This window comes from Podarcis liolepis (assembly GCF_965112155.1).
Source record: "Podarcis liolepis genome assembly, chromosome: 6".
Lineage (NCBI taxonomy): Eukaryota > Metazoa > Chordata > Lepidosauria > Squamata > Lacertidae > Podarcis > Podarcis liolepis.
Window position 1 is genome coordinate 74445407 of NC_139559.1, and position 24708 is coordinate 74470114.

Sequence of the window (24708 nt, forward strand, 5' to 3'; positions counted from 1 at the left end):
GAGTCCCGGAACTGTTAGAAAACCAAGGTGCAGCTTCTGATTGGCTGCAGGAGCGTCCTGCAGCCAATCGGAAGCTGCGGAAGCCATGCCAGACGTTCAGCTTGCAAAAATTGTTTGAGAACAAGAATACTCACTTCCAGGTTTCAATCGTTTGGGAGCCTATTTGTTCAGGAAGCAAGGTATTTGAGATCCAAGGTACGACTGTACTTCTGTATCAGAGTTACTGAATTTAAAATTGGAGGCACGTTCTATGTTCCAGCCTGAAAAGGATTACTTTTCTGTCCTGAGAGTCATTTGCCTCTTTATGTCTTCATGAATCCCTGATCTGGACATGCCACTTGATTAGAAGGCAAGCCCAGCATTGTTAACTCTGGCAGAGAGATACAATGGGCAGATAACTTTATAGGTGAGATCTTTGGCTCCATGAGAGGTCCAGAGAATGGCAGCATGAAAACGGGCCTTTTCTGCAGTGGCTCTCCATTGGTGGAATGCTCTTCCCAGAATGGCTCACTTGACACCTTCATTGCACATCTTTAGGCCCCAAGTGAAAACGTTTCTCTGTAACCAGGCCTTTGGCTGTTGTTCTATGGCCTTTTCATTGTGTTTAAGGGAGTGGGATCATTGTTTTGTTTTGTTCCTGTTTTATGATGTAGTTTGTCTTTTCCTTTTGGATTTTCATGTTGTGAACTTCCCAGTGATATTCAGATGAAGGGCTATATACAAATTTAAATGACAACAACAACAATTTTATTATTTATATGTTGCCCATCTGGCTGGGTTGCCCCAGCCACTCTTGGCAGCTTCCAACAAAATATTAAGGGCACAACATTAACCGTAAATAACTTCTCTGAATAGGGCTGCCTTCAGAAATAATAACATTTTTTGTGGCACATGGTAGTAGCATAAAGGTAAAGGGACCCCTGACCATTAGGTCCAGTCGTGACCGACTCTGGGGTTGCGGCACTCATCTCGCTTTATTGGCCAAGGGAGCTGGCGTACAGCTTCTGGGTCATGTGGCCAGCATGACTAAGCTGCTTCTGGCGAACCAGAGCAGTGCACGGAAACGCCGTTTACCTTCCCACCAGAGCAGTACCTATTTATCTACTTGCACTTTGACGTGCTTTCGAACTGCTAGGGTTGGCAGGAGCAGGGATCGAGCAATGGGAGCTCACCCCGTCACGGGGATTCAAACTGCCAACCTTCTGATTGGCAAGTCCTAGGCTCTGTGGTTTAACCCACAGCGCCACCTGCGTCCCATGGTATTAGTATACTTGCCTTATATTCAGTTAACAAGGGGGAGAGCATTCAAAATCTCAAAGCGTTCTATGTGTATGAATAAGAACTGTGAAAGTCTTCCTATATCAGAGTATAGGTCTATCTACTAGTCCAGTATCTATCCCGCTTCCCAAAGCCAGCAAACATATGCCTCTGGGAAACATACAAACAAGGCTTGAAGGCATCAGGTATTTTCTGCAGTTGCTCCCTGGCAACTGGTTTTCCAACTTGAATTCAAAGTTTTGTTTGTGACCTATAAAGTTCAGGTCCCCAATATATTTTGGAGTGCCTATCTAGACCCTTCCGTCTTCATTTGGGTCCTTTCCCTGGGTTCCTGCTCTGAGAAGTTTCAGGGGGTTGCAACAAGAGAGAGGGTCTTTTCAGTTGTGGAATGATCCTTCCTTTGAGGTCCACCTGGCACCGTCATTAACATCCTTTCAACCCCAAGTAAAAGCATGCCTCTTCTCCAAGGCATTTGATGGTTTAAGATAATTTTGCTGCCTTCTGGTGGCATGTTTTTTGCTGCCATTTTGTTTGGTTTGGTTTGTAGGTTTTAACGCATTGCTTGTATTGTAATGCATCATACTTTTTCCTGATTTCATGCCATGGTTGTTGTTGTTTTTTATTTTGCAAGTTGTTTGGAGACTGTCAAATGACCTATAAATTGAATTGTTGCTGCTGTTATTATTGTCTCTGAAAATCTAGATTCCTTATAGCCGTCATGACTGGTAGTCAATAAGAGATGGACGCTACATTAATTTGTCTGCTCCCCTTTTCAAGCTGTGTGTGTTAGTGGCACTCTCCACTGCATAGGCCAGCTCTTAGAAGCACTGCCCTGAAGAGCCCTGCTGCTACCACCATCTTGTTGCACCTTTACCTGTTATCTGACAGAGGTGTCTGCCTCTCACCTACTGGCTTTGGCCTGCCAGCCACCCTGCTTCTGGGGAGAATGAGCTTAAGTACAGAGAAGCCGGTTAAAATAAAGGAAGTTTAACAAGCTTTAATGAGATCCAAGGGGTGAGGATACATAAAAGGGAAGAAAATGAGTTCAAGTTCTACACCAATAGACATTAAATAACAGAATGTAAAATGCCCAGCATTGCCCTGACTTAACGTGCTTAACTTGCCTCCGGGTCTGTTATATATTAGAATGGAGTTAAAACTGGCTCTCTTCTCCGGTGACCTTTTTTACCGGTTCAGAGAGTGGGGAGGGTAAGTTTTTGGACCAATGAAAAGCCATGGATTTCTAACCTTGCAAGGGGAACTTGGTACCCTCATTGCCAAGTTGATGAGGTTTGATTGCAATAACCACATCCTGTGGGAAAGGTTTAGTGGGTGCATAATAAGCTCCTTGCTCTGGCCGTGTTAGTTGTGCCCTCTTCTGCCAACTCAAATGCATCTAAAATGAACACATTTCAGTTGTGCCAAAGACACATTACTGTCTCTGCTTGCCCATGCTTTAATTGTTGGAAGTTCCTTGCCTATATGTGGGGAACAGCAAAAAATAAATAAGCCAATCTGTTTACATTGCACATCCATGTTCTTTATATTGGTAAGGGAGAAAGGGAGCCATTAGATATCTACCTTTCTCTTCACTCCTTACCCCCAATCCTCATTGCCTTTGACTGTCAAAGGGTGTTGGAACTCTATGAGACAGGAAAGGATGAATGAATGACATAAAAGCTGAGCTTGAATGTAGCACTCACAGACCAAAAGTGGGCCTGGTCAGCAACTCATTAAGAGCCATGCATTCACAAGGCATGCTTGGCTAATTTGCATTGTGGGTATCACTAATAGCTTAGATGTGGCTGATTCTGGCATTCCTGGACAGTAGGGCCCATGGTAGACTTGACTATGACATTTTAAAAATACCAAGCAGTTTCTAGATGCCTTTGATCAAATGAATGACATAGCCAAAATGGCACTCCTGCTTACACAACTGCCTGCTTCCCAAATCCGTAAACTACAGTCCAAACCATACTATGGTATGGGAAGAGGGTGGTACATATGAACTGCAGTGCGGAATAGAATCACATTATGGGTGCATACATACCATACATTTAAAGTGCCATTCCCCCCCCCCCAAGAATCCTGGGAACTATATTTTATCCTTCAAGTATGTAATAGGTATGAGTTACTCGTACGTAAACTGGTGCCTTTCCCGGTTAATTTGCCTTGTTAAACCTTTCTGACTGCACAGCCCCTTCTCATTGCGGCTGCCTCAGTCACTGGCAGAATCCGTCAGTGGGCGTTTCTTGAACCTCTTCCAACATAAAAGTTGTTTGACACCCAGTCTCCTCCTCCTCTCACTGCGCGGGAGTCTTCTGCGCAGGGAAGGCGTGGGTAGCGGAGGACCTGGGCTCTCCTCACTGATGTCTAGTGAAGAGTCTTGGAGCCCTCTCTCCACTTCCCCCGTCTGCCTCCCTTTATCCCTGGTGTTGCGCTGATTGGCTTCCCCCTCTACTGAGCTGTTTCTCCCCCTGCTGCTGGGTCCTTCGCCAGCATCATCTGAGAGCCTCCCCTTCGCCTCTCGCTCCGATGTCAGTTCCCTGACAAAGTAGCTACAATTCGCAGCACCCTTGACAAACTACAGCTTCTGTGATTCTTTGGGGGAAATAATGTGCTTTCATTATATGCAACCCTACTCATAGTTCTAGGCTATGGTGAAAAGTTACTCGTTTTCTTTATTGTATTTATCGAAAATCATGCCAGTTGGGCGTAACAAGCAGCTGGGCAAATGAAACAAGCTTGGGGCAAAATCCAAAGCGGGCAGGGATGGTTTCTCGACCAGAACTACTGGATCACATAAATGATGCCATAGCAAAAAAAGGACTCCCAGAGTGTTGTTTCCAGTTTCCTGGAAACATCCTCACATTCTATCTCTCGCACAGGATGTCACCTAGTAGCTGGCTCTTGGGATTGAAAAGCCTGCAGACTGTGTCTTCCACCATTTCTGTGACACCTCTGTGTAATTGTATACATATATGAACTTGCGATGGTGCATGCTGCTGGCATCATAAAGATGATTCAGGCTGATGGCCAGACATGACAGATTGGTATGGGATGCCAACATAAAGCCAGTTTGCACTTGTCTGGCGGTGCAGCAGCAGTTTGCCAATGTGTCACTTTATGGGGCTCAGAGTGTTAGTCTTAAAATAAAAACTCCCTTCTAAAAAGCTACACTGGTTGGCAAAAAAATAACTTGCTGATTAAACTTAAAAGCAGAAGTAACTTCAGTTCTAACTCATCCTGTGATTGGAATCTGTAGATCATTAACTTTCTGCCGGCTGATACATGGCCATCTGAGCCCATTTTGGGTTTGAATAAACATTCATAACCTTTTCCAGGACAGGACCTTTAATCTCCCGGCAGTTTGGATATTAGGCAGGTTGAGCTTCTAGGATGTAGCCCAAAGGAAAGTAGTACATATTGATTTTATCGATTCCAACCCTGCTGAAATATTATGTACTTTAAAAAAGAAAATCAAATGCATGGGCAGGATAATCCTCATTTGGCCCTGGAGTGTTTAAAACAATTCTTTGTTGTTTGGGCAGCGTGTGTATGTGGGAGGCTGATCTTAAAAAGTCTGCAGATTCCCCAACAACAACTGAACAGAATGCACTATACCTTCTTTGTATACAAAGTTTGTCTACCAAACGAACATGTATCCCAAATGAAGGTCCCATTCCTGTACTTTCACTCACTGGAGTAGTTGCATTTGTTTTTGTATTACACCAAACTTGAGTTGCAATTTCTCCTTATTTGCCTTGAATTAGATGTAACTCTGACTATTCAAACATTTACATTCAGGTATCTTAATCAAGAAGCAAAATACATGCCCACTTCCTAATGTTCCCATTGCCTACCTTTTTGGGGGGGTGGGGGGGTGTATCATAGGATTTAGACTTTGGCAATAGAGAACTAGAATTAGTGAAGGGTGTCTTTAAAACTTGCCCAAAATGGGATCAGTAATATTTGGCATTGAGAAGGGACATGTTAAATTACATTTACACAACTTCTGTTCTATCACATTTTTGTTGTTAAGATGAGATGAAGAAAGTGAATTGCCACTTAGTCCAGCCAATTTCCTTGGAGAGGCCATCACTTCACCAGCTTTTCCATGTACACCTTCACAGTTCAACCATTCCCAGTCAACTGGCTAGCAGATTTCCCCCTATTACATTGTGGAAATCAATGCTTTCAAATGGTGCAAAAATCTGAACTACAATGTTATCTTTTGGGCTTTGTATGCAATCCTGGCTGTGTATGGAAATGTTAACCCTTATAACAATGAAATCCTTTCTTCCACATGTTGTAGATTCTATTATAATTTTTCTTACATATCTCCGAGACAGGTTGGTTTATGTGGCAAAACGTGCTTGCATCCCTAGAGCAGGGGGGTCTCTGAAAAATACTAGAACCTGGCTGGTTCTGCACATTCAATTCAGATGTTCAGAATCAGATCGCAGGGGCTCTGCTGAAGGTGGTTACAGCCTAAATAGTTAGAGAAGACTCACTCACCAATATTTTGGTGGAAAATTATTTCTCTGTCCCAGATCGGTAATTGCGAGGTCAGCTATCAAGTCAGTCAAAGAGAAAATTAATTAATTCTGCCTCCATATGATCAAACTTCCCATCCAGATTCATGGAGCACAAAAATAAGAGAAATGTTCAGTGAAGTGGAGTGCATAGCCCAAACCTTTCACATTTGATGGGTAATTACACCTACAATTAGACCAATAATTTACTTAAGAGTGAATGTTTATGACGTGTAATATTTTGGAAAAGTCTTAGCTTCCGCTTACTCTTCTCAGCCTTTGGTGTGTGGATGTGTTTAACTTTCAAAATTTTGTCCTGCTCTTTCTTTCAGTCTTTGCTGCCACTTGCATGCCCGTCTACAATTTTAGAGCAATTCCATGGTCTACTTCAAACTGTCGATGGGTGATGGTGTGTTTGAATGCTTCCACACATAGGTAAAGGTACCCCTGCCCATACGGGCCAGTCGTGTCCGACTCTAGGGTTGTGCGCCCATCTCACTTAAGAGGCCGGGGGCCAGCGCTGTCCGGAGACACTTCCGGGTCACGTGGCCAGCGTGACGAAGCTGCTCTGGCGAGCCAGCACCAGCGCAGCACACAGAAACGCCGTTTACCTTCCCGCTAGAAAGCGGTACCTATTTATCTACTTGCACTTAGGGGTGCTTTCAAACTGCTAGGTGGGCAGGAGCTGGGACCGAAAGACGGGAGATCACCCCACAACGGGGATTTGAACCGCCAACCATGCGATCGGCAAGTCCTAGGCACTGAGGTTTTACCCACAGCACCACCCGCTTCCACACATACATATTCTTAATTATTAGCATTCTAGGGGAAGTGGATTCTTCCATTTCTCCTTGCTGTGTTGCATTCATTCAGAGAGTGGGTTTTTTTAAGAGGAGTATTCAGATACACATAGTCTGAAGTGGTTCAGTTTCAACAGGACTGCCATGAGAAGATTGTTAATGTTTAGGTACCTTGAGAGCCAGTGTGGTGTAGTGGTTAAGAGCAGTAGTCTCATAATCTGGGGAACCGGGTTCGCGTCTCCGCTCCTCCACATGCAGCTGCTGGGTGACCTTGGGCTAGTCACACTTCTTTGAAGTCTCTCAGCCTCACTCACCTCACAGAGTGTTTGTTGTGGGGGAGGAAGCGAAAGGAGAATGTTAGCTGCTTTGAGACTCCTTAAAGGGAGTGAAAGGCGGGATATCAAATCCAAACTCCTCTTCTTAGGTAGACTCAAGGCACTAAGCAAAGAGGAATATAAATCTTTGCCTCCAAAGTGCATTCCATGCCTCTCACTCACTACCTCATCATTGCTGGTGACTCCTCCCAGTCTAAGCTTCAGACACACAAGCATAGAACTGGGAATCCCATGGTTTCTGCCAAATGGCTAGTGTCAGCTTGAATTACACTGGCTAGTAGGTGAGGGCCTATCCTCACTCTACTTTTGGCACTACGGTTCATTTGTAAAACTCTGCATAATCAGACTGGATTGGGCCAGGCAGAATGGTGTCTTCAAGATGAATGGTTCCTTGCAAAGTGGATTAGAATTTGTAAGTGTGAGCAACTTGTCTCTATCAAACGAGCATAATATTAAGATGCATTGAAATGCTTAATGAAATTAACTGAAAATAAATATTTTGTGGATAATGGATTAGTAATGGTATTAGTTATCATTTAGCAGTATACTGGGAATAAATTACAATGTGTTCAAGCTGCTTTCTTTTGGTAAAGAAGTTAAATTGCATTTTTGAATGTAGGATGTGGAGTTCATCCATTGAGCCGGCCACTGAGAACTCCTGTTCATGCTTTCCTGAGCAAATTTTTTTCTATTAACCCTACTTGATTCCCACCCCCACCATTTTTAATGTGCTGTTCCATAAATCAGATACACTTTATAAAACCAATTATTTATAATGAGCTATGGTGCACTGCCAGATATTATCAGTTCAGTGTCAAACCAAAGAGCTCGGTGGGTTTAGGTCTTGTTTTAAGTACTTTGCGCCTTCAAATTTAGTAAGCTACTTGCAAGGTGATGTTGTGCTTTGTAGTCACATATATTTGCTTGATTGGGGAGACAAGGGTGCACAGGTTGACTCGGTAGTTCCAGGAGGCATTGTTTGTAGTTACTTTTGCATCAGATTCCATGCAGAAGTTGCCAACCTTTTTAGACCTGTGGTCATGTTTGGATTTTCGAGTGAGTGCTGCGGTCAACACTACCTTTGGTCACTTCTCTCCATTGGATTAGCATCCCCTCAAGGACAGAAAGAGAGAAAGTGTGGAAGTGCACACATCATTTCCCAAGGGATCAAGGTAGATCTAGCAGAATCAATCTGAGCCTTGAAAGCACATGGAGTTGAAAGAGGAAATGGGAAACAGTATCAATTTTCCAGCTTCCTCTTTCCATTCAGTATGCTTTTCAAGTGGGAAGAAGGTAGCCAACGTTTAAACCTAGCATTCATGAAGCCCCAGAGCCTCCCTAGTCATTGCTTCCTTGGTCCTGAGGTGCTGAGGGTGGTTACATTTTCCTTCAGTACATAGAGCTGAAAGAGGAAGTTAGAAGAATGACACTTTCTGTTATGTACTGAGTTGAATAGGATCCAAAATGCAGCAGTCTGATCGGTTCTAGAACAATAGGATTCAGAATGCAGCAGTCTGATTGGTCCTAGAACAATGCCACAGTATGATTGGTCTGCAGGAGCCACCCAATCCAGCTCCAGATGGAAGTGAACCCACAACCTGATTTGCCTACAGAATTCCAGAATTAGCCAATCACGTGCAGCCCATTGTGTAAATAATGTATATAAAGCAGATACTTTGGGGAAACTTTCATTCATCCTCACCACTATGAGCTGAATATAGAGCATGAAATCCACTCTCGACTCTGAGTATATTTCACTTTCCCACTTCCTCTTTCAGCTTTATGTGCTTTTCAAGGCTCAGTGTAATGTCTTTAGTTTTACCCAGATCTCTTGGGAAGGCAAAGTGTGGGTACTTTCTCTTGGGAGTGGGGAAATGATCAGAGAGGGTAGTACCCATGGCACTTACTCAAAAAATCAAATGTGCTCAATCAATCAATCAATCAATCAATCAATTACCTGATTGTACTAGCCAAAGGCCATGACAGTTTATGTGCCCAATTCTTTCACTTTGCTTAATGGACTTGCACGGCTTCCCAGATGTCCTGCACAAAATAAACAGACTAGGACCATTGCATTTTCTCTCTGCCCCCTCTTTTCCTGGCTCCTCTGCTTTTTTTCTGAAACAAAGTCCAAGGGTATAAAATATAATGCCGTGTTAAGACTTGCAATCTGGATAGGCCTTTTTAATAATCCACCTTGTTTGCTTGTTGGGCAAGGCATGTGGGTTCTGGGAGTATTGGGGGTTCTGTCTTTCTCCTTCTCACCCACTTACTGTGGGGTGGTTCTGAGGGTTAGGGTATGCACAATTTCCCTGTATTTCCAGAACCCTTGGAACCGAACCACCACATAAGATGCAATCGTATGCTATACCTGAACTGTACAGATCCTGCATTATGTTCCATCTGACTTGCCAATCTGACTTGCCAAACATTCATAAGCTTACATCTTAATGGTGATGTTCAAATGATTGTTACCTGATCAGAAGATTAATTTCAAGCTCAAATAAAACAGATGTCTTGGGGAAATCTGCAGATGCTTATTTCTCACTGTGGATCAAAACTCTTAAGATACTTAGCTTAATTGTTCTAATCTGCCCATTACTTTTTGGGAGGGGGGCGGAATCATATTCCAATTGTTCTCGCTTGGGAAACAGATGTACTTTGTAATACACCGAACACGGCTTGCTGTGAGGGATAAAGTAGCGAGTGGTTTATAAAAAAACGGTAAATAGATAAGTTTAAGCTCCCCTCAGCATACATTCCAAAGCCCACCTAATCAATTATAGTTTGATCAGAGGGCTGCTTTTTTTTTTTGGGGGGGGGTGTGGATTTATTTTGTAGCCTAAATTAGATGTGTGTGTGTTTTCATTCACTAGAACTAAGCCAGGGGCGGAGCTAGCCTTCTAATTCCCCCTCCCCCATGTGTTTACTGGATACATTTTAAGAAATGTCTGAAGAGGGTGGCTAGATTCCTCCACGTTATTATTCACAGGCAGGTACAGGGCCTTCTTGGTAGTGGCGCCCACCCCTGTGTAGTACACACTCCCATCAGATGTCAAGGAGATAAGTAACTATACAGCCTTTAGAAGACATCTGAAGGCAGCCTTCTATAGGGAAGCTTTTAATGTTTAATTATGTTTTTGTATATGCTGGAAGCCACCCAGAGTTACTGGGGTAACCCAGTCAGATTGGCAGGGTACAAATACAGTGGTACCTCGGGTTACAAACACCTCAGGTTACAAACACTTTGGGTTACAGACTCTGCTAACCTGGAAGTAGTACCTCAGGTTAAGAACTTTACCTCAGGATGAGAACAGAAATCGTGTGGCAGAAGCGGGAGGCCCCATTAGCTAAAGTGGTACCTTAGGTTAAGAGCAGGTTCAGGTTAAGAACGGACCTCCGGAATGAATTAAGTTCGTAACCAGAGGTACCACTGTAATAATTATTATTATGGAGGGGGAGGCGTGGACAGAGGCTAAGGCGTGGACATGTAGCAAGCTCATGGCCACAGTGATGGAAATGGCTATGGTTTACACAGATTTATCTGATTTCAGGGCTCGCCTTTGCCCCCACAGCTTCCAGGATCAGACGCCCCATGCCTCTGAATGCCAACTGGCAGGCAACAACAGTGAGAGAGGGCTGTTGCCTGTATGTGGGCTTCCTAGAGACATCTGGTTGGCCATTCTGGCAAACATGATGATGGACTAGGTAGGCTAGTGGTTTTCCACCTGTGTGCCGTGGCACCCTGGGGTGCCTTGAATGAGGTCAGGGGTTCTGCGGGCAACACTGGCCTCGGTCCCTCTTTCCTTCCCTCCCTTCCTCTGATGCCCTCTCATGTCTCTGCCTCCCAGAGGCTTGCACAGCTGTTGGTTGCAGCAGCCCTGGCTCCAAGCTGCCCAAGAGAATGGTGCCTCTGGGGCTGGCCAGGGGGTGCTGGTTGCCAGGAGCTGAGGCGGCCTCAGGGTGAGAGAGGCCAGCCAACCAGTCTGCCAGCCCTTGCTGTTGGGAGCGGACAGACAAGTCCCAGGCTTCTGTGGTACAGTGTGAGGAGGCACCTCTTTGAGGGCAGGGAAGGGGGCTCAGAGACTGGGGGCGGCAGCAGCGACTGCCCAGAGGACTCCCAGGGAGAGGGGAGAGGAGAGGCAGCTGAGGGAACACTCCACAAGGGAGGGTGTTCAAAAAAGAGTGAGAGGCTGCCAGCTCTGCAGGCAAAGGGTGACATGACTGGGCTCCTGAGCCCCACAGGGTGCCGCAGAAAGAATGGAGTTGGTCAAGGGAGGTGAAGGCAGGCCTTTGGTCTGAGCCAGCAGAGCTCTTTTTATGTATGATTGATGAAGGAACTGAGCAATGTGAACTTGGCCCTTTAAAATAACCATTATGCAAGGTTGCCGGAGTGTGTCTACTGTCCCAAAGTAATTCAGCTGTGGATGTGTGCGCACCCTAAAGTGTGGGCCATTTAACCTGTATAAATATGCAAGTCAAGGATTTCTCTCTCTCTCTCTCTCTCTCTCTCTCTCTCTCTCTCTCTCTCTCTCTGTGTGTGTGTGTGTGTGTGTGTGTCTGTGTGTATTCTTTTGTTGAAGAAGGCCACACCTGCCTTGTCTTCTGAACACTAAATATTTCATTAAGAAAGTCCTCTGGCTTCTGAGATTTTGTCAGGCGTTGCCTAACATGCTTCTAGCATACCTTTGCAAGCATGAGGACTAGAATGTTGTGGTACTTCTTAAAATCAAAAGATTGAATTTTGCAACTGCTGCCCGCTATCAGGTTCTGTGTTGCTTCTTGAAGAACATGAGAGAGAGAGAGAGAGAGAGAGAGAGAGTGCGTGAGCCATAGGATGCAATTCCACACCCGCTTACATGGGAGTAAATCCTATTGAACTCATTAGGACTTACTTCTGAGTAGACATGTAAAGGATTTCATTGCATGTTCTGAGGCATCTTCTACTACATTGCACCTGAGCCGTTTCCTTGGTTTTATATAATGGCCTTCAATTCCTCACCCCCCCCCTCTTTAATTAACCATAATTTTCCCTTGAAAGGCACCTAGAACAAGTCAGGTTGTAGAATGATAAATTTATGATAGATAAAACTTTGCTGATTCCAGAGTCAGATGCTTAGGGTGACTGGAGAAAGTGATCATCTTTTGCCAGGGAGACTTTCCCAGGTTTTTCGTTTGACTTCTCAAAAGTTTTAATTGGAGCTGCTTTACATAAAATGTGTCACAATGTCAAGATAGTATTTTTTGTAACATCTTGTGTGACTTAATGGAATTCTGCTCCACAAGGCTATCGCTTCTGATGACACACGCAAAGGCATACAAAACATTTTACAATATAGAGAGGATCAATCTGAAACTTTAAAGCTATCATAAAGCTTATAATAATAGAAGGGAGGCAGAATTTTAGGGGAGTTTTTTCTTTTTCATGACACATTAGTAGAAAGATGAGAGAGATTGAGATTGCAGTAGAGACCTATATCAGTCCAAGGCCGTTTTTTTATGCTAGGGTGTGTGTGTTTGAGAAATGCAAATCACTCGGGTTCTTGAAGACGAGAATGTGAAATATTTCTAACACTGAGGTGCTCCTGAAATAGTACGCAACTCACATGGATCCACAAGTTTACACCCGAACTAAATTTTTATGGGTTTAAATTGTCACGTGGGAAACTTATTCTTTCAGTGAGGTAGACCTTTTTCAAAATAAAAGCATGCAAGCCATATTTTTGGCCCCCCCATGTTTTCTGTCAGAGTCATTTAGACCAACCTTCTGTTTTTGCAGAAATCAGAAGCCTAGGTGAAGCCCACAGGTCTTCAACCAGTACAGTGGTACCTCAGGTTAAGTACTTAATTCATTCTAGAGGTCTGTACTTAACCTGAAACTGTTCTTAACCTGAAGCACCACTTTAGCTAATGGGACCTCCTGCTGCTGCCACGCCGCCAAAGCCTGATTTCTGTTCTTATCCTGAAGCAAAGTTCTTAAGCTGAAGCACTATTTCTGGGTTAGCGGAGTCTGTAACTGAAGCGTATGTAACCCAAGGTACCACTGTATTGTGCTATAACTGGATATATGTGTGGCTGTCCTTGACTCCACCCATGTACATCTTCCATGACTGCCAGCCATTACCCCCACTCCCCATCCCCATTATATTTTCCAGCTATCAGTGTTCTATGACTATAGAGCATGCTTAGTCCCTGCTGGGGTGTTTTAGGGTGTGCCCCCCAAATATTTCTTTTAAAAATTGATACTTTTGTAAACCTTGGCATTCACCCACTTCACTGATACCTCGGAATAATAATAATAATAATAATAATAATTATTATTATTATTATTATTATTATTATTTATTATTTATACCCCGCTCATCTAACTGGGTTTCCCTAGCAACTCTGGGCAGCTTCCAACAAAAGATTTAAAAATACATTAAAACATCAGCCATTCAAAACTTCCCTAAACAGGGCTGCCTTCAGATGTCTGTGAGAAGAAGTGTGCATGCACACGAAAGCTCATACCAATAAATAACTTAGTTGGTCTCTAAGGCGCTACTGGGATAGGGACGCGGGTGGCGCTGTGGGTTAAACCACAGAGTCTAGGACTTGCCAATCAGAAGGTCGGCGGTTCGAATCCCAGTGAGGGGGTGAGCTCCCGTTGCTCGGTCCCTGCTCCTGCCAACCTAGCAGTTCAAAAGCATGTCAAAGTGCAAGTAGATAAATAGGTACTGCTCTGGTGGGAAGGTAAACGGCGTTTCTGTGTGCTGCTCTAGTTTGCCAGAAGTGGCTTAGTCATGCTGGCCACATGACCTGGAAGCTGTACGCCAGCTCCCTCAGCCAATAAAGCGAGATGAGCGCCGCAACCCCAGAGTCGACTACGACTGGACCTAATGGTCAGGGGTCCCTTTTTAAGGTGCTACTGGAAGGAATTTATTTTATTTTATTTATTTTGTTTCGACTATGGCAGACCAACGCGGCTACCTACCTGTAACTTCTTATGAAAGGACAGTGCCATTTTTGACGATGTGAACCTCAATCTTTGGAAATCCCTGCTGTACACACCTCTCACAAAGATGGCAGGTGGTGGAGAAATTCGTCTTGGACCTGAGTGCTTTCCATGTCACAGTTACCATTCTCTAACGCTCTTCGGAGTCTTGCATTAAAAAAGAGAAGTTTAAAAGCATTTTACTTGTTCTGAAAGAAAATATTTCATAAGTGTGTTTTCCCCTGGGTGTGTGTCCCTTCCCCCCATAATCAAAAATATAAATTACGATAAATAAAGAATTAAAGCCTCTAACCTCTAATGGATGCTGGTGGTATTGTGTGCCAAACACTTTTTGCAACGTTATTGCTGGAATACGCTGTACTGTGAACTCTTGCTGGATTTCAGCAACTGTTACCCTCAGAGCCATCCTAGCTGATACAGAATTCCAAGAGTAGCAAACGCCAGGGTTTCTTCCAAGAGTTCTCTTTTTAAACCATATGGTGTCATGCCCAATGGATTACATCTGTTATGGTATGATATTAAGAATATATTATTCAGTTCAAAGGCTGCGGAGAGATTTCTAGCATGTCGTCTGTTTAGCAGCGCAGTATTAAACATTTATAAAAGATAGAAGCCTATGCATTTTAACTTCCATAAAAATAGGCTGTAAGACCAGCCCCTAGACTCCTCCTGCGTACTTTAGCAGCTGGCCACACATCTGGGTTCTTTAGAGGGCCTGCCTGGGCCTGGAATATTCTGTGGGTTTTTTTTAACAAAAATTGCACTTCTAGTTCATATGAGGGATTTCATCTCCGTGGCTTAGGACCAAATGAGGCGTTACAGTGGCGCGACATAACTCATATTGTGCTGAACTTGTGTGAAGTGGAGCTGAGACAATTTAAAGCGCAGCGTTACCCACGCAGGAGGGGGGAACTGAAGCGTTGAAGATCCCATGTGCTTGTTCCCAATATGGTTTCTCTCTGGGCTTTTCTTCTCCTCCAGGCAGGAGTTGCTTTTGGTTCTGGAGCTTCATTAGAAGAAACAACTGGATGGAATGATTTTGAAAGTTGTTGTTGTTGTTGTTGTTTTGCATCAGTACTGAATTTTAAATCTCCGAATCAGGGTGGATTTGATTTAAATCACTAGTCAGTAAGACTTGATTTAAATCAGTTTTTGTTTCTGTGTTTTTAACAGAAAGACTCATTCTTGCTGCTATAATCTTAATATTTACAGTGGTACCTCTGGTTACAAACTTAATTCCTTCTGGAGGTCCATTCTTAACCTGAAAACTGAAACTGTTCTTAACTAGAGGTGTGCTTTCGCTATTGGGGCCTCTTGCTGCCGCTGTGCCACTGGCACACAATTTCCATTCTCATCCTGGGGCAACGTTCTCAACTTGAGGTAACTCTTCTAGGTTAGCGGAGTTTGTAACCTGAAGCGTTTGCAACCTGAGGCATTTGTAACTCGAGGTACCACTGTACAACCAGATGAAGGTTTTGTTTTTGGAATAATACATTTTCAGAGTAGTTTTTACAGTTATATCAAAAAATACTGATTTGTTTATACTATTAGAATTATATAAACAGATAGTTATGAAATTATTGTGAGGTTTCATAAGTATATATTTGGACAACTTTTCTGTTTATATTTGGACAACTTTTCTGTTGTACTTTATTGGAAGGTGAAAAATAATCATTTCCTTAATAACAATTCAAACCATTTATTTAACTAAAACAATAACATTATAGTATATATGTATCCATGTTTGTTAACTGATGTGGTTAAACAATTTTTTAAAAAAACAAAACAGATGTGAGTTTTAGCACTCATGAAAAACTTAAACCCTTATTTCCTGATGAATAGCCTTTGGACTATAATGTAACTTAAATAGAAAACTATCTTTAGAAAGATGTTTCCTCCAAAAGCATTTTATTTTAAAAATCTATTTAAATAAAAATCTGATTTTTAAATTTATTTTTAAAAATAATTTATTTTTATCCACCCTGCTCCGAATAAGCACTTGCTCTTCTTATGTCATGTCCATTCCCATGTACTGTTAAAACTCATTTTTATCACAGACCATGTGACCAGGTATGAGCAGTGGCGTAGCGTGGGGGGTGCCAGGGGTGCCGGCCGCACCGGGCGCAACATTTGGGGGGGCGCGTTTGGCCAGCCCTCCTCGAGGAAGCAGGAACCCCACTGTCCTCGGACCTCCTCCGAAGGCTGGCGGTGGGGCGGAGAGACCTCCTCCCGCCGCCAGCCTTCGGAAGGCTGCTCCGAAGCCTGGCGGTGGGGCGGAGAGACCTTCTCCCCGCACCAGCCTTTGGAAGGCTGCTCCGAAGCCTGGCGGTGGGGCGGAGAGACCTTCTCCCCGCGCCAGCCTTCGGATGGCTGTCCTGAAGACTTGTGGTGGGAGCAGTGGCGTAGCGTGGGGGTGCAGGGGGAGCCTGCCGCACCTGGTACAACATCTGGGGGGGGCGCGGAAGAGACTCGAGTGCTAAAATCCACGGGTTAGGGGGCACAAATTACTTGCCTTGCCCCGGGTGCTGAGAACCCACGCTACGCCACTGGGTATGAGGTGGTGGAATCCTAAAATGGCAGAGTGGATTGTACCATTTCAGGTTACGGGTGTGTATGGGGTAGTGGTGGCGCCACTTTCTGAATGCTCCTCCATGTAATGGCTTGCCCAAGTCTTCAGAAATGTGTCTCTCCCCCCACCCCCAATTTGCAGTGTAAAATGATGCAAACCATTCTATCACCATCACACCTTACCTGAATTGTTTGAGTTAGTTTTTTAAAAATTCCTTCTCACTTCTGCAGTGACTTATGAAAGAAAGAATGTCATTGAAGATTTGCAGAATGTCCAGGTCTTTTGACCAAGAAACAAAAGCTGGACATGACCTGGTAGCCAGGAATAATATTTTAAACTGCTGTGGAGAGAAGGGACCTTCATGTAATCTGCAACAATGATTTGCAAAACTCTGGAGGGATTCTTTGCTGTTCTTCAGTAAAATAGTAGCTTTTGTAGTTTGCATCATTCTCTGTTCTACAATGTCAATTCTTCCGATACCTGATTACTTTTTTAACATCATTTGATCAAAATCTGGCTATTCACTTGCATGTATGTGGGTGTGATAGCCTGGACACAATTACCCATACATTGGTAACATTACATTTAGAATAATGCAGTGTGTCGTACATGGGACCGTCTTATGGTTGCATTATATACTTATTGCGTCTGGGAATATGAAACACATCTTATTGGTTTTGAGACAGCTTTGTGTTGACTTCCAGTTCGTCTCTGAGCAAAATCTGAAGTTCTGAGTGTGACATATAAAGCTCTTAAGCAGCCTGTGAACAGGGTACCATTCCCTCCTGCATAAGGTTGCTTGGGTATTAAGATCAGCATCTGGGGACCTGCTTCAAGTCCCACTGCCTTTGGGGTGAATCAAGGTGGTGACCGTTCACAGGACCTTTTCAGTTTTGGCACCCTATTTGACAGATTCTTTCCACGGGCAGGTTCACCAACTGGGAAGCATAGCATTCAATTACAGAGCCGATGTGATGCTCCTGCTGTTCACACACATCCCTGACCTCTCCCCTGGCATGTCCCAGCAAATCTATTGCTAGGAAGCTCACATTTTGGCTTTGCCCTACTGGGTGAGCTGCTTCTGGGAGCCTTGGCCGAATAACAGTCTATGGCTAGTCATATGTAGGTACGAATGGCAATGGCATAGGAGCAAGCCATGCAGTGCCAATTTACATTAGAATTTCATGGCTTTGGGTATAAGTTTTGAATGTCATTTGCACAGTGCTCTGTTTAATTCCCCCCCCCCCCTGAATGCCAAGTTGCTTTAGAAACATAAGACCTGCATCACCTTGAAGGCCATCAAAAGTGAACAGTGTTCTTTTTTTTCTGCTTTCTGCAGTAGACTACCATGATTATTTTGCCCCTGTGCAGGGATGCTTTGAAGAGGAGCAACTGCCATTGTATACACCCTTACTTCAGAGTTAATCCCATTGACCTCTGTGGGGCTGATTTCTGTGTAGACATCCATAGGATAGCATCTGTTCATTTACATAGGAGAAGGCTGCTCCCGGGGTGTGGAAAATGAATCTATAGCACAGTGCTGCAAAATCATCTGGTTTTGAAAACAGAGGGTGTATTATTCACAGCAATCTAGAGCAAATAAATATGGTGTATGTATATGGAATTTAGACAGAGAGAAGATTTAAAATGAACATTCTTGCAGATTAACGGGAGAACTAAGTTTATTAAATGGGACGCGGGTGGTGCTGTGGTCTAAACCACAGAGCCTAGGACTTGACGATCAGAAGGTCGCAGTTTGAATCCCCGTGACGGGGTGAGCTCCCGTTGCTCGGTCCCTGCTCCTGCCCACCTAGCAGTTCGAAAGCACGTCAAAGTGCAAGTAGATAAATAGGTACTGCTCCGGAGAGAAGGTAAATGGTGTTTCTGTGCACTGCTCTGGTTCGCCAGAAGCGGCTTAGCCATGCTGGCCACATGACCCAGAAAAACTGCAGACAAACGCCGGCTCCCTCAGCCTGTAAAGCGAGATGAGTGCTGCAACCCCAGAGTCCTCTGCGACTGGACTGGCGTACCTTTACCTTTACCTTTGCCTAAGTTTATTAAAGCAAACCAACATAACTCTTATTTCTAACTCTATTCCAAATTCATAGAGCCTTCAAGAGGGAAGACTAGGCAACTTTAATTGTTACTGAACATGTTAAAGTCTATTTTTTACAGATAAGTTTCACACACACACACACACACACACACACACACACACACACACACACCTAGAGTGCTGTGATTTTGTAGGTTTGTTAAATTTTCTTTCTTAACTGTGTCCATGCCTGAACCTTTCACTTTCCAGAGCCAGTGTGGTGTAGTGGTTAAGAGCGGTAGTCACGTAATCTGGGAAACCGGGTTCGTGTCTCCGCTCCTCCACATGCAGCTGCTGGGTGACCTTGGGCCAGTCACACTTCTGTGAAGTCTCTCAGCCCCACTCACCTCACAGAGTGTTTGTTGTGGGGGAGGAAGGGAAAGGAGAATGTTAGCCGCTTTGAGACTCCTTAAGGGGAGTGAAAGGCGGGATATCAAATCCAAACTCTTCTTCTTCTTCTTCTTTCCCCAAAAATCAAAGCCTCGTTTTCTCTATCCACAGAATATCCTAGCACTAAACCCTCGAAGACAAACTCACGCTTCTTTGAATTCAACTGCAGCAAAGAAACATGAGAAAAAGCACTGGAAAAGGAATGCAGATAAAAGCTGCCCGGTAAGTACCACAGCTCTTTCTGCTGCTTTTCACACACAACTTGGGAATGCTCACTGCCTGAATCTCAGCATGCTGAATCTTCCAAGTCAGATCTTCCTGATCTAGAAGGCTTGCTCAGACGACGGTTGGCTGGTCTGAATGGTACAACACACAATGGTGTCGTTTGGAGGGGGGGGGGAAGGATGTGATCTATTATTCCAGAAAGGAAGGAGGGAGTGCTTGCACTTGTCACACATTCCTAGTCCCTCCAGACCATGTTTGGGAGGATGAAGAACATTATGTCTAAATGCAGCCATCATTTTGTGTCTTGCTGAGTTAAGCTTCCAAATGAAAGAAGATTAAGGAGATGCTCTTAAATTAACTTTATTGTGAAAAATGCTATTGCAAGTGGAAACCACATAGAAAATCGGTTTAAATTATGCTCCTTGTCTGCTTGGGTTTCTATTATAAACTTTTTTTTTAAATTCTCTGATAACACCCCCTTTCTCCTCCCATAAAAGATGCTGTTGGTTACTAGTTATGGTCTTAAATCCCATTGTTAATTTTGATTCTCTGCCCCACGCTGCCCAGTGCTTTGTTGCAAGAACGTCCTGATCAGAAGGGCTATAGAATGATTTTTGTAGTCATGCAGATGTTAGAGGTCCATCCATCTCAGAAACCTAATTAAATTGTGCCTGGTGCTTTCCCATTTTCAAACCTTGTTACAATGAGTACCCTAGAATCAGTTTTAAAAGATTTGAGAATTTCCATCTAGACCCTGTGAAATGCATAGGGATTGACTGAGCCATCAGTATATATATAACTAGAGCATATACTGGTCTACCACATCTGAGTATTGGGGTTTGGGGGGAGGCAAGAATTAGGAAGTGGGAATTACTCTGGAATATGTGGAGGGGGGAAAGTCTCATGTTTGAATGTTCTCCAACAAAAATCAGAAAATCCCTGCACCTACAACACTAGCATGTCACAAAAAATTCTTATTGCTTTATCCTTCTTCCACCATGCTAGGTTATGTATTTATTAAATTTATATATCACCCTTCATACAGGGATCAAGTGTAAGCTTTTTAGACTTGTGGATATTCCTGGTGGGTTCAGATTACCCTTCCCCCCCTTTGGATAGTATTTATTAGATGCTCTTCAGCACCATGTGTGCTTTAAAAAACCCCCACATACAATGTCAGACAGATCTCTCTCTAATCACTACCTTAGTTCAATAGCAATTAGAGATATGTAGGTAGAATGCTAGTTCTATGAAACATTGATCTTTTCAATCACAACTATTCAGCCAATAATTGGTGTAATTTGTCAAGGGGCATCAAAAGGAAGGACTTTGACATTGGACTCTTTGAACTGATGTCTGTTCTGAGCTACACTTTTTCCCCCTGCAATATTTCAAAGTCCATTGCGCGTTGACTTAACATTGTGGAAACTGCACAAAAAAGTATTGAAGTGATTGTGTGTTTGAAAAATAATGTTCATACATATTATTTACTGCAAATACAAGAACTACTTTTCAGCTCTTACTGATCACTTGAAGTCAGAGATCTTAGCCCAAATCTAGAGGATCACTGTCTGAATAAAGCTGTGCCCCCAAAACGGGCAAATTAATGTGCTCTAGCAGTGATTGGGAATCACATGATGCTAAAGATGCTTAGCTGGCAGTGTTTGTAAAATGCTGCCGACACAACTGTTCTTCTAAGCAAATAAGCCTTGTGTTTTTAGATGGGGGAATTTTACTCTGCATGCTGGTTCGGCTTCCACTTACGTTGCATCTGAAGTCGATGGGAATTGCAAGTTCTCATACTCTCTGAGGATTTGGTTCAAAAGCTCTGAGAACAAACTAAATTCTTTTGATTATCTGCTATACTTTCTAAGTTGTTTGTTATTTTTCCTGGTTGTATGCATAGTTGAAAGTGTTTATTGACTCTGCTTAGATTAAAGCTCAAACGACTAATACGCTTGATTTGAATTCACAGTTGACGATAAAAATTTAGATAAATCCAGTTAGGAATAGTAGTGTTTGAGGCCTTTAAAAAAAAGAAAAGAAAGCCTGAATAGCAAAATAAACAGAATTTTATTCACACAACTTTGTTGTAGCAGCTTCCTGGGGAAAGGGAAGAAAGGAGATGCTCTCTAGCTCCCAAGTGGTTTTGGTTTATTCTAGCAGTGTGGAGAAGCTTACCTTTTGATGATTGTTATTCAGAATCTGTAAGTTTTGATTTCATGTACCATTTGCCAGGAAGGTAGCAGAATCATGTGTATGGCTTGTGGGGGGTTTTTTGTAGCTGACTCTGAAAAACCTTACTACAAAAGCTGAAGACTAGGTGTAGGAAAATGTATTGCTAGGCAACACTATATTACCATGGATCATAGTTTTGAGAATGTCCTGCTTGGAGCTGGTTGGGTAGAAGCCAGGAGGAGGAGGAGGAGGAGATATCTCAAAGTTGCAGGAATAAATTAAAGGAAGGATTAGGGGAAAGTGTTATAACATATTGCAGAAAGCAAAGAAGCAAAGGGATTTTAGTTAACCGGAGGACTGGTTCAGACATAACCTTAAATCAGCCTTCCCCAACTTGGAACCTTCCAGATGTTATTCGACTATAAATCCCATCATCCCTGGCCATTTACCATGTTTGCTGAGTTTTGGTCCAAAACATCTGGAAGCAAAAAACATATTCTAGTAATTTGAGAATTAAACTAGCCTCCCTCAGGACTCATATATTCCCATTCTCCCTCCAGTACAGCTGAGAAGCCTTTGCTTCAATATTTTGATTAATCTTAATTGAAGTTAGTGGAAACAAGTCAACTTCAAGCCATGGTTTTTGAAGCTGGCTTATTTTCCCTAACTATAGTTAAGCTTAACCACAGTTTAGGGTTCATAAGGTAAAGGTAAAGGGACCCCTGACCATTAGGTCCAGTCGTGACCGACTCTGGGGTTGTGGGCTCATCTCGTTCTATAGAAGAAGAAGAAGAAGAAGAAGAAGAAGAAGAAGAAGAAGAAGAAGAAGAAGAGGAGGAGTAGTAGTAGTAGTAGTAGTAGTAGTAGTAGTTTGGATTTGATATCCCACCTTTCACTCCCCTTCAGGAGTCTCAAAGCGGCTAACATTCTCCTTTCCCTTCCTCTCCCACAACAAACACTCTGTGAGGTGAGTGGGGCTGAGAGACTTCACAGAAGTGTGACTGGCCCAAGGTCACCCAGCAGCTGCATGTGGAGGAGCGGAGACACGAACCTGGTTTCCCAGATTACGTGACTACCGCTCTTAACCACTATAGGCCAAGTGAGCCGGCGTTTGTCCACAGACAGCCTCCGTGTCATGTGGTCAGCATGACAAAGCCGCTTCTGGCAAACAAGAGCAGCACACAGAAACACCGTTTACCTTCCCGCCGGAGTGGTACCTATTTATCTACTTGCACTTTGATGTGCTTTCGAACTGCTAGGTTGGCAGGAGCTGGGACCGAGCAGTGGGAGCTCACCCCATCACGGGGATTTGAACTGCCGACCTTCTGATTGGCAAGTCCTAGGCTCTGTGGATTAACTCTCAGCGCCACCCACGTCCACACTAAATTGGTCAATCAAACCAAAAGCAGAAGCGGTATACAGTCGCGCCTTGCCTCTCCAGAACAAACTTAGGAAGGCTCCAGTCCTGCGAAGCCCTACTGGTCACAGGGCACGGCTCCTGCACGCACTCCTGACAGCCTACAAGGCACCACGGAACCATCTTAGTGACTCCATTCTGAATTTGTTGTAGGGTTTACTCCTCAGGCTTTTCTTCTCCCAAAGATATCTCACCAGGCAACAGAGGTTTAAGATAAGAATTTTCCTTCTCCTGGTTGGGCTACCTTCCCAGGTTGATGAGCCCCATCTGCCTCTCAGGGGTTTGTGTGTGTGTGTGTGTGTGTGTGCGTGTGTGTGTGTGTAAATAAACTATCTTTCATAAAGTCACTACAGTCGCCATCGTTCCTCATTCCCAAAGGAAACACACACCCTGGATAAGGACCGAGACCCCTGGAATCTTGTCCACAGTTCAGCAGACATTGGGTTGGCCGGTAACAATGGCATAAAATTCTAAGCTGAAACTGATTCATAAATAGTAACTGAAATAAGCCACATTCCTCCTTCTCCCTCCATTTCACACTTGCAATCATACCGGTGGTAAAATTCTGGTATGAAGCTCCCAAGCTGTAGTTTCTTGTGGAACTGATGTGGGAGCTTTGTTTTTTGTTTTTTCCCCATTTGGAAGAAGGCAATGAAATGAGAGAGGAAAAAAGGTCACCAGTACTTGGCAAACCAGGGTTCTTTTTTATTTTTAGGGCAAAGGAGAAGCTTTTCAGCTGGACGGCATCATCCATCTGGGAAAACATATTTTCTGATAGTTCCAGCTCATGCCTCAGACTCTGGCAGCAGATTGCCAATGACGCTTATTGCATGGTGTAATCCCTTTGGAAATGGTCTTTCTCATTTTGTATTTGGCTTGGGCCATGATAAATATATTCACACTTCACCTGGAGGAATGTTGTTTTGATACAGCTGGTTTTCTGCTCCACATGTCTCCAGTTCCCTAAAATAACCACTAGCTCTGGATTGTGTGTTGGGATAGTGAGAATTGAATTTAAAAGTGTTTGTTTACTGGTGTTTCAACTAGGGCTGCGCTAAAAGTACTAATTGTTTTTGTGGACATTCTTTGGCAGCATACCTCCCACCCAACCAAGAACCCATTATTTGGGAATTTTGTGGGTGTGCTTGCTTTGAAAGGGTTCAGTTATTCAGGACAGAAGCACTGATATTACTGAATTAACTTTGTTTCCCATAGTGATGTCTAAGCATAGCCACATCTCATATGATCCCATTAATTTTGTGATCCGTCATTGGTTGGGATAACTCACGTGCAGTAGACAAAGAGAATGTAATTCAAGGGCAGTATGAACAATACTTAAAATAAATAAATAGAAAAGGAAAATGGTCCTGAAATGGCAGTAGACAGGGAAAACTGATCAGAGGGTAGCAGGGGACAACTACCTTTGTGGACCAGGGGGTACATTCTGAATTTTGAGAGAGTGCTGGTGGAGGTTCCAGTCACAAAATAGCTGCTTTGGATGGTGGGGCACGGCATAACACAAAATGGCTGCCGGGGGAGAGCTGCATAGCACAACGTTAGAGAGGCAGCCACCTCCAATAACCTTATGCTTACCATAGGAGCGCAGCTCTGCTTTGCTGGTCCAGACTGTGGAGATCACACCACATTGATTTCACACACACACACACACACAGAGAGAGAGAGAGAGAGAGAGAGAGAGAGAGAGAGAGGCTGTCTAATAGCAACAGGGAGCATCCCCAGGAAAAATATACATGCTGGCCACACCACACTCACTTACATTTCACAGATACCGTTTAGAATGTTTCGCCCTAGAACTTTCCTTCTAGGAGGGCTTAGATGCATTCCTCCCTTCCTCCCTTTAAATGAAAGCTCTGAGTCTAGGGCATCTGCCC

At 43.7% G+C, this 24708-nt stretch overlaps 1 protein-coding gene across 4 annotated transcripts in view; it reads left to right on the forward strand.

Annotated features, from left to right (window-relative positions):
- DPYD (dihydropyrimidine dehydrogenase) overlaps nt 1–24708 on the forward strand; it is a 490336-nt gene that overhangs the window by 22803 nt on the left and 442825 nt on the right. For all 4 annotated transcript variants that reach the window (XM_083510989.1, XM_083510988.1, XM_083510986.1 and 1 more), the window contains exon 2: nt 19108–19218. In XM_083510989.1, the coding sequence (XP_083367115.1) occupies nt 19108–19218 (111 nt within the window). The remainder of the gene's footprint in view (nt 1–19107; nt 19219–24708) is intronic.